The sequence below is a fragment of the Triticum dicoccoides genome, chromosome 7B (assembly GCF_002162155.2).
Source record: "Triticum dicoccoides isolate Atlit2015 ecotype Zavitan chromosome 7B, WEW_v2.0, whole genome shotgun sequence".
In the NCBI taxonomy this organism is placed as follows: Eukaryota; Viridiplantae; Streptophyta; class Magnoliopsida; order Poales; family Poaceae; genus Triticum; species Triticum dicoccoides.
Genome location: NC_041393.1, coordinates 472,748,292 through 472,757,374, shown reverse-complemented (window position 1 = coordinate 472,757,374; position 9,083 = coordinate 472,748,292). Strand labels below are relative to the sequence as shown.

Below are 9,083 nucleotides of genomic sequence, written 5' to 3'. Positions count from 1 at the left end.
AGTACGCAGATGTCGCAGAACTGCTCCACATGGTCGAGGCATGGCAGGCCTCGCACCATCTCCTTAGCACTTAGACGTTTCAGGGCCTCAAAGTGAAGGTGCCCAAAGCGCTCATGCCACTGCCACGCCTCGTCGTCTCGACGGACAGCGAGACAAACCGGTTGTGTCACCTGCACATCAAGGACGTAGAGTCGATTTTCACCTCTGGGCACCTTGGCGAGAAGGCGACGCTGGCGATCCCAGATGCGTAGGACCCCATGCTCAATCAGCACGCGTGAGCCGTTCTCATCCAGCTGTCCCAAGCTGATGATGGAATTCCTTAGCGCGGGGATGTAGTAGACACCGGTGAGCAGCCGGTGCTCTCCCATCTTGGTGGTGAAGATGACGGAGCCGACGCCCTTTATCTCCACAGCGGAGGCATCCCCGAACTTGACGGAGCCTCGCGCATCGGAGTCGAGCTCGGCGAAGAATTCCCTTCGACCGGTCATGTGGTGGGTGGCGCCGGTGTCGAGGCACCACCCCGTAGCCTTGTCCTTCCCGGAGCCATCGCCGAGAAGAGCATGTGCTTTTGGCTCATCGAGGTGGATGAAAGCCTTTGCGACTGGAGTCGCCGAGGGTAGCTCAATGCTTGCATGCGCCATGAACAGAGCCGTCTCCTCCTCCTTCGCCTGTGCGACGTGAGCCTTGCCTTGTCGTGGTTGCCGACACTCATTGGCCCAATGGCCAAACCGGCCACAGTTGTGGCAACTGTTGTCTTGTGCCGGCCTGGGCTTGCCAGCGGCGCCGTCCTTGGCGCCTCCGCGGGCGTCACCTTCGGCACGTCCTTGTGCCCTGCCCGGGGGGCCTCTTCGCGCCTTACGTTGCTTGCCACGCTTGCGGCCGCCCGTCGAGGAGGAAGGCTCCCCCTTCTTCTTGTCACCAAGGCTGGGATCCCACTGCTCCCGAGTTAGGAGCAGCTTCCCGCCGGTGGTGACGGGCCCCGAGGGGGGCTGTGGCTCGTCGGTGTCGACGACCTTGAGTCGACCTATCGCCTCCTCGATCGTCATCGTGGAGAGGTCCAGCAACGACTCGATCGAGCGAGCCATCTGCTTGTACTTCTCGGGAATGCACCGAAAAAGCTTCTCGACAGCTCTCTCCTCGGTGTAGGTGGCATCGCCAAACTTCACCATCTTCTGCAGCAGAGTGTTGAGACGGAGAGCAAAGTCATCAACGTCCTCACCTGGCTTGAAGCCCAGGTTCTCCCACTCCTTACGAAGTGCCTGCAGGGTGGACTTGCGAGCACGGTCGCTGCCGATGCGTGCTGCGGCGATGGCGTCCCAAGCCTCCTTGGCAGTCCGCTTGTTGGAAAGCGAGAACTGCATCTCGGGCGGGACTGCGGCGATGAGGGCGTCCAGCGCCCGTCGATCCTCTAGGTGGTCGACGTTGCTGTCCTGGACTGCCTCCCACATGCGCCGCACCTGGAGCCTGACCTTCATGATCCCGGCCCACTCGACGTAGTTGGTTTTAGTGAGGGTAGGCCACCCAACACTGGAACCAACATCCCTGACCACAGTCCGGACCTCGTAGAGGCCGCGGTCCTGGTCGTTGCAGCCGCCGTCGCGGTGCGCGCCTCCACCTGGAGCGCGGGCGTGCTCGGCTGCCCACTGCGCCGTCCGCTCCTGCGCCACTTTGGCGCGATCTGCGTCGGCGCCGTCGTCCGCAGGCGCGGAGCTGCTGGAGCTGCTGGGGCTGCCGCGGAGTGCCTTGGCATCCGCCGTAGCCTCACGGGCTGCTTCTGCTGCTGCTGCTGCTTCTACCTCCGCCCTGGCTGCTTCTACCTCCGCTCTGGCTGCTGCCAGCTCCGCTGCAGCCAGCCTCGACACTCTTGCCGCCGCAGCAGCCGCTGCTACAGCCGCTCGCTCACGCTCCTCTGCCACGGCGCGCTCGGCCTCTTGCCGGCGCCGCATGCTCGAGGTAGCCGTGTGCTGAGAGCGACCTGCAGACATGGCTCGCTGCAGGGGGGCTGTTGCGTGAAGAGGAGGCTGATGAAGACGAGCTGCTGCTCGACAGTCCGGAGGGAGGAAGGTAACCAGAGGCAGACGGAGCAGCTGCTGCTACCGACTTGGGCTGCTCACAGGAAATGCTCAGGGTGCAGGTTAACGAGGCTCTGATACCACTTGTTAGACCTTTCAACCTGAGCATTGATAGTTGTGGATGACACTAGGAGAGTTGGGACAATTTTCGTTGGTTTATTTCTCACACAATGCCATGCCAACCTGAGGGGTTGGGGATACATATTTATAGGCTGCTAGCCAGCCAAGGCATATGCTAAGATGCTGCTAAGATGCCAGTCTAAGATGCTAGTCTAAGATGCTAGTCTAAGATGCTAACTGACAGTCCTTGATGGTCAAGAACAGAACTCTATCCTAACAGCCAGTCCTTGATGGTCTAGGACTTTATCCTCCTAACTGCCACAAGGACCATGTGCTGCAGCCCCACAAGGACCCTAGTACACAGACTTATCCATCACTACTCATCCGCAGCTTGTAAATGTGCTCAGAGCATGAATATACCTGTGCACCAAAGTGGAGTTAAGACCTGCCAAATTTAACTAGAAAAGTGATGCTTCCAGTTTACCTTACCTTAAATCAGTTATGCGAATAAATATTTAGGATATTTCGTTTGGAGCTTCATGATAAGCAAGAATATGCAGGTACATTGAGCCTCTTCCATCAGATGCTGAAGGTAAATTCGAATTTGATAACATGATTATTGGACAAGCAATTCCATCCAACTTTATACCAGCGATTGAAAAGGGTTTCAAGGAGGCTTGCAATTCGTGAGTCTATCTCTTCCACACTAGTTCAGCTATTCCGCATTTTGTTTGTGGTGTTAATTTGTGTTTGCATGCTGGCTACTGCAGGGGTTCATTAATAGGGCATCCTGTGGAGAATATTAGGATTACACTGACTGATGGGGCTTCACATCAAGTCGATTCCAGTGAGCTTGCGTTTAAGCTAGCTGCTATCTATGCTTTTAGACAGGTGAGCCGAGTCCTTTCCTGTGGGGGCAAATGTCATTTCTAGTGATTGTTGCACTGCTACAATGCGAATGCAAGCGTTATTCATAAACTTGTTTTTTTTCAGTGTTATACTGCTGCTAAACCTGTTATATTAGAGCCTGTGATGAAGGTGGAACTAAAATTTCCAACAGAGTTTCAGGGCACAGTAACTGGTGACATAAACAAGTGAGTTTTTTTTATGCCAACAAGCTATGCTTGTACTGAGATGTATGGTTAGCGGATGATTCATGATTTCACGCTAAATTTTCCTATTCTACTCAAGAAATGCATATACTTGCATGCAATTCACTTTAAAAGGATAATTGCCTCCTTAGCACCTGAAAAGGCATAATTTGCTGGAATACCATAGGCCATGGTAATGGTAGTGATAAATTGGTTATGGCATCAGAACATATTGACAACTTGTGATATTTTGGCAAACTGACTTCCGTGGGTGCTATTGGATTTTATTTTTGTACACTCATCAACTCAATTCTTCAAACCATACTAAGTGTATTTCTTTTGTTTGGTGTGGTAAACAGGAGAAAAGGTATTATTGTTGGAAATGACCAGGAAGGCGATGACACAGTTGTAGTATGCCATGTACGTAAGCCTTGTTCCTTTCGGTTTCTTGCCTCATGTAGCACAAATACTACTCTAGTATTGTCTTGTGATAAACTGACAGATTTAATAGTTGTATTGGTCATGAGTGGTTGTAGTAATCGATGTTGGTAGCTTTGGCTTTTCTGTAGTTTGTAGCGATAAGTGTCTAAGAGAACAACTGAAGCATTACGAAATCAATTGCAGTATTACCCTCGTAACATTAAAAATATGCTTTCTATTGGGTGAGTCGGTGACGGGTTACAGGTTGGAGGTTCCACTAATCTACATGAACAACAGCCAGGACAACATTTTTGACTAATAAACTTCACTTTAGAACCTTTACCATTTGGCCTACTTGACACCACAATAAACATGTCAGATCAGTAGACTATAAGAGGAACAGGTATATTGTGAAATTCATAATGTAGATGTCCATGTTAAGGCCAATTACCTTGTGCATTGTTATTGGACTTAGCCTCTCGTCCTGCTCTCTTTCAGGTTCCACTAAACAATATGTTTGGATATTCGACAGCGCTTCGCTCAATGACACAGGTAATATTTTGTTCTTCTTTATGACTCCTGATGTTCATTCTAGAACATTTGTTTTGGCAATAAACATGATCATTCATATGCTTTTTATCCTTATTCTTCACCCGGCGCATTCTTTGCAAAGTAGTTACCATTCAAGATGCTCTCTATCCTTGTTGTTTACTTGGCACGTTCTTTACCGTGTAGTCTGCGGCCGCAATCTGTTACACGCATGGGTGATACCTGCCGTATGTGAGGTAATAAGAACTTGTATTTCGTGGAGGCTAAGGGCCAGTATCAATATACAAAGCCTTATAACAATGGGGAATATCACATGCAATACACGGAACTAGTATATTATCTCTTAACACCTTATACAAAAGTGTATGGTGAAAGTATAAAAAATTGTGGAGAAAACTAAGAGATGTCCTGGATGTGATGTAGCGCACATGTCCAAACCTAACATCAAATTCAGTCTTGGTTGCAAGAGCTATAGAAGACAATTGATGCCTCTGTACCTAATAGTCAAGAGTTTCTCTTCCCACAGTTCAATCACGTGTGATCGTGCAGTCAACTCAGGGTGTTGTGGACCTATGTGGCAGTTGAGGCACCAAATTAATACAGCAATTCCAAAACTAAAGGAAGTACTAATAATTATTTTCTGTTCGTATAAACTTCCTTATTTATTTGCCAACAAGTGAACATGGATACATCTCTCAATGAACTTCTCTTTTTCCGGTTCCAGTTTTGTGTTCATTTGATATGATAGTCAATGCCAGTAGAGTACATCATATCGCCCAAGTTAGCCCTCTTTCTCCGATACGTCCTTGCAATTAGTTCATTGCGCTCTGCATGCACTTTTTTACATCCACATCATGAAAATTACATCAGTGTGCCTCCAGTCGTTGGAGATAGACATCATTATACATTTTATTTATGTTTTATCAGTATTTTGTTATGCTGGAATGGAAATATTGGAAATCGACCTCAAAATAGAACCAATGCTATCACTTATCAGTCATTGCCTGGTCATCAACCTGGCCAGCCGTCTGAGGTCTCGGCACACTGGGTCACTGGTTGTACTTGGGTCATCGGTTGGACATGGTTGTACTTCAAATATTTTTCATTATATATAGGTTAAAAGTGGTTATAACAAGATCTTATAGTTGTATGTGCCATTCCACACAACGTGCTTGTGTGTCTGGTTATACCTGTTTGCTCTGGTTCGAGGGCAGTCTGGGTTTGATTTCTCTGTTCTTTCACAATACCTCTTTTGTGCACAATAAATTTTCTGGCACAATCTATTTCTATTTAGGTTCGCTACTCCCTCCGCTCACTTTTGTAAGTCGTTTAAGACAGCTGAAATTGAACTGTTTTAGGTGATGTCTTAAATGTCTAAAACGTCTTACAAAATTGAACGGAGGGAGTACTTGAAATGCTCAATTATTGAATAGTTTATATTGGGAAGTCATCTATAGAGCATGTTCTCCGAGAGCATATATGCATTTGTTTACTTACCGTAATAGCATAGCTTAATGTACAGCAATATTGCTATAGAACAAGTCTGAGGCCCTGTAACCTAATATAAGAGCGTTTAGATTACTAAAGTAGTGATCTAAACGCTCTTATATTTGTTTACGGAGGGAGTAGGTATTAAGTATTAAAAGAAGTTTGAAGCCATATTGCTAGAAAAAAAGTTAGAAGCCTCATCACGGAGCTGCGAGAGCTGCTTGATTTCTTATGGTCTACTCTCTTCTCTCGTCCACATGCTTATTCAACCTTTCATGGTACTACAATGCAGTTTCATACATAGTCATTACATACCCACCTGTTTTATAAACCCATCACACCCCCTATTTCAAGTCTTTGGTTTGGCATTAAAAGGAAAGGTTGTCAGAAAAATAGAAAATAAAAACAAACTAGCATGGTGGTGTTCCTAATTAATTCCATGCTTAATTTTTGGTTCATGTACTGCAGGGAAAAGGCGAGTTTACAATGGAGTATATGGAGCATAATACTGTCTCGCAGGATGTACAGATGCAGCTTGTGAATGCACATAAGGCCACTAAGAGCGCAGACTGATTCTTCTGGAGCACAGAGAAAACAAATTTTGTTTCCATTATATTCGTTAACTTTGTTTCCACTGCCCCTCAAATGGTGAGCTAGGACATCACTAATAGGCAATATTTGTAGAATTACATCCGATAGTCAGCACAGGAATGGGTATGTTGTAATAATCTCAAAACCCTTGGTACAAACTCACATGAAATATTGTAGGCCGGGATTGTTATGGAGAAGCAGCAAAGCTATAGCGTCCTTGAAAGTTTTTACCACCCTACAGTACCTTTCCGAATGTATGGACTGACCATGAAGAAAGATTTCTCATGCTCAAGTTGTTTACAAATTTTAAGAGGAAAGTTAAGGTATTGCAAGGTTTTATACTGAGCTTGGGCATTTGCAAACTAAACGTACTACAAACTGCAACATTGCATCAATGCATTAACATCCAGACGCAAAATCAAGCTAGACAGGGCTTGCCGTGACAGCATCAGTGTGCTGGCCTTGTCCAAAACTGCCTTCAGTAAGAACACAAAGTGCTTGGTCAGCAGCGTCTGGAGCTAGCATCACCCCAACTAATCTGGAATGGAGAATGGATTATCTGTTGCACGTGAAGGCAGAACAGCCCCACCTGATACAGCATGTGATCTTTCCCATTTTTTGACCAGTCTTGTAACCAGCCACCAGATCTGATTGAGAGAGATCCAGGAAACCCCATTAAACACAATGGCATTCAAAAAAAAAAAACACAATGCCATTCCTGTGTTTCTGCGGGGTCCAAAGAATAGCAGCACAAATAGTATTTAGAGTATCAAATTTCTTTCCAGCCACCCAAAGAGAAGCAATAGATTCCATATTGCACGGAATGGCCTACCAAAAAATTCACTAACTTTACTCCAAACCTGTCAAGCTACAATGCAATCAAAGAACAAATGCTGGATGGTTTCATCACAAGAAAAAGAAACACACTCTTCGGGTCTTGGCTTCCTGAGTATTCTCTTATACCACTATTGAACAGGTCCCCTTAGAAGCACCTCCCTTGGAAGATGAACAACTAGATGCACCATTATATTGAAGAAAACAGGTGGGAAGATCTCAAGATTGCAAAGAATTTCAGGAATTTTACGCTCCAATCGTTTCACAACTTCTATTCTTAATGTCTTGCACACAACTCCTTAAAAAGTGTACCTAGTTCAGCGATAGTCGTATACATCTCCTTTGAGGGCAATGCCTCTAACACCAACTAGTAAGATACTCATAGAAGTACGTGGTAGTCATGCGTCTTCAAACCATGTGTTTTACCAGTCTCGACATCCACATGTGTTGCTAGGTTTGCAACATGACCATCTAAGAATCTGACGTTAGCCAAAGCTTGCACAACTTCTTCTTACCTTCCTTACTAAGCGTCCAGGGTGTAGGGAATGTCTTGTAAGAATTCTTCTTTTTCGGATATTCTTTCGACCAATCGGCACCCTTGATTTTAAAAAGATGTAAATCAACTCTTGCGTTGATGGTATCCTTATTCTTACCACCGAGTTCAGGAAGTGTATCAATGATATTCTCACATATGTTCTTCTCAATGTGCATTACATCCAGGTTGTAAGGTAACATGAGATCCTTCTAGTATGGCAATTCATACAAGCTCACTTTCAAGTGCCATGAAGGATGATCCACACACCCTCTTCCTACTTGGTTTTCCTGGATATTTACCTACTCCCTCCGTTCCTAAATATTTGTCTTTTTAGAGATTTCAAATAGACTACCACATACGGATGTATATAGACATACTTTAGAGTGTAGATTCATCCATTTTGCTCCGTATGTAGTCACTTGTTGAAATCTCTAGAAAGACAAATATTTAGGAACGAAGGGAGTAGTTTATTCTCCACCTTAGCTTCTACCATCTGCTTCACTTCTTCGCTTGTGAACTTTATTGGTGCCTTTCTCTTCTCATGCCTGTTATTGAATATTTTGCTTCTTCTAAAAGGGTGATGACCGTCAAGGAATTGATAATGGCCAACATATCCAATTTTTTTTTCTGTGCCTCATAGCAAGGATCCGCATCGAATGCACACGTGCATAGTAACCTTTTGTGCTCTGACTTCAAGTACTGTCATATGCAAGAAAAATCATGAATAGACCAAATAAAGGCCGCATGCAAATCAAATGGTTCCCATGCATACATCCCTCGTTGACACACCTGTCCACAACTCCATCATATCTTTTACCAATGGCTGCATAAATACGTGAAAAATCATGTCCTGGTGAATATTTTCCAGGGATGAGCAATGTCATCATGAAATTGGATTGGTCCATGCGCATCCAGAGTGGGAAATTGTATGGAATGACAAAAATAGGCCACATGCTCTATGCACTGCTTGTGTATCCAAAGGGACTGAATCCATCTATTGGAAAACCGAACTTCAGTTACGGGGATCATCATGTAACCAACGACAGGCTTCTTAGAAGGTCTTCCATGCCTCACTGTCAAAGTGGTGCCTCATAACATTTTTATCAAGCACCCTCTTGTCCTTGTGCCACCCGGTGTGCTATGATATTTCCCTCGAAGAAAAAAAATCTTTGTAACCGTGGGATTATCGGAAAGTATTGAAGGAACCTGCGAGGAACCTTTCTCTTTTCTATCTTCATATTTCCACCTTGATAATCCACACACATGACAATGAATATTGTTGACATAGTCTCCCTAATACAAAGCACATCATACTTGCATATATGAATTGTCTCAAAACCAAGACCAACATCAGAAAGAGATTTCTTAGCCTAAGTGAAAGTTCACTTCATACAAAGCCACACGTAACAACTTAAATATTTCATCAAATTTTCTATTGGTCAT

General features: G+C 45.1%; 1 protein-coding gene across 2 annotated transcripts in view; it reads left to right on the top strand.

Moving 5' to 3' along the window:
* LOC119336643 (elongation factor G, mitochondrial) overlaps window positions 1–6,556 on the top strand; it is a 22,075-nt gene extending 15,519 nt beyond the window's left edge. The window contains exons 15-20 of one of the 2 annotated variants that reach the window (XM_037608697.1): window positions 2,693–2,818; window positions 2,903–3,023; window positions 3,126–3,226; window positions 3,583–3,643; window positions 4,142–4,195; window positions 6,149–6,556. In XM_037608697.1, the coding sequence (XP_037464594.1) occupies window positions 2,693–2,818; window positions 2,903–3,023; window positions 3,126–3,226; window positions 3,583–3,643; window positions 4,142–4,195; window positions 6,149–6,253 (568 nt within the window). In that variant the 3' untranslated portion in view covers window positions 6,254–6,556. Of the gene's footprint in view, window positions 1–2,692; window positions 2,819–2,902; window positions 3,024–3,125; window positions 3,227–3,582; window positions 3,644–3,914; window positions 3,978–4,141; window positions 4,196–6,148 lie in introns of those variants that run through there. The other variant, XM_037608699.1, reaches the window with a different exon arrangement.
* The last annotated feature ends 2,527 nt before the right edge of the window (window positions 6,557–9,083 follow it).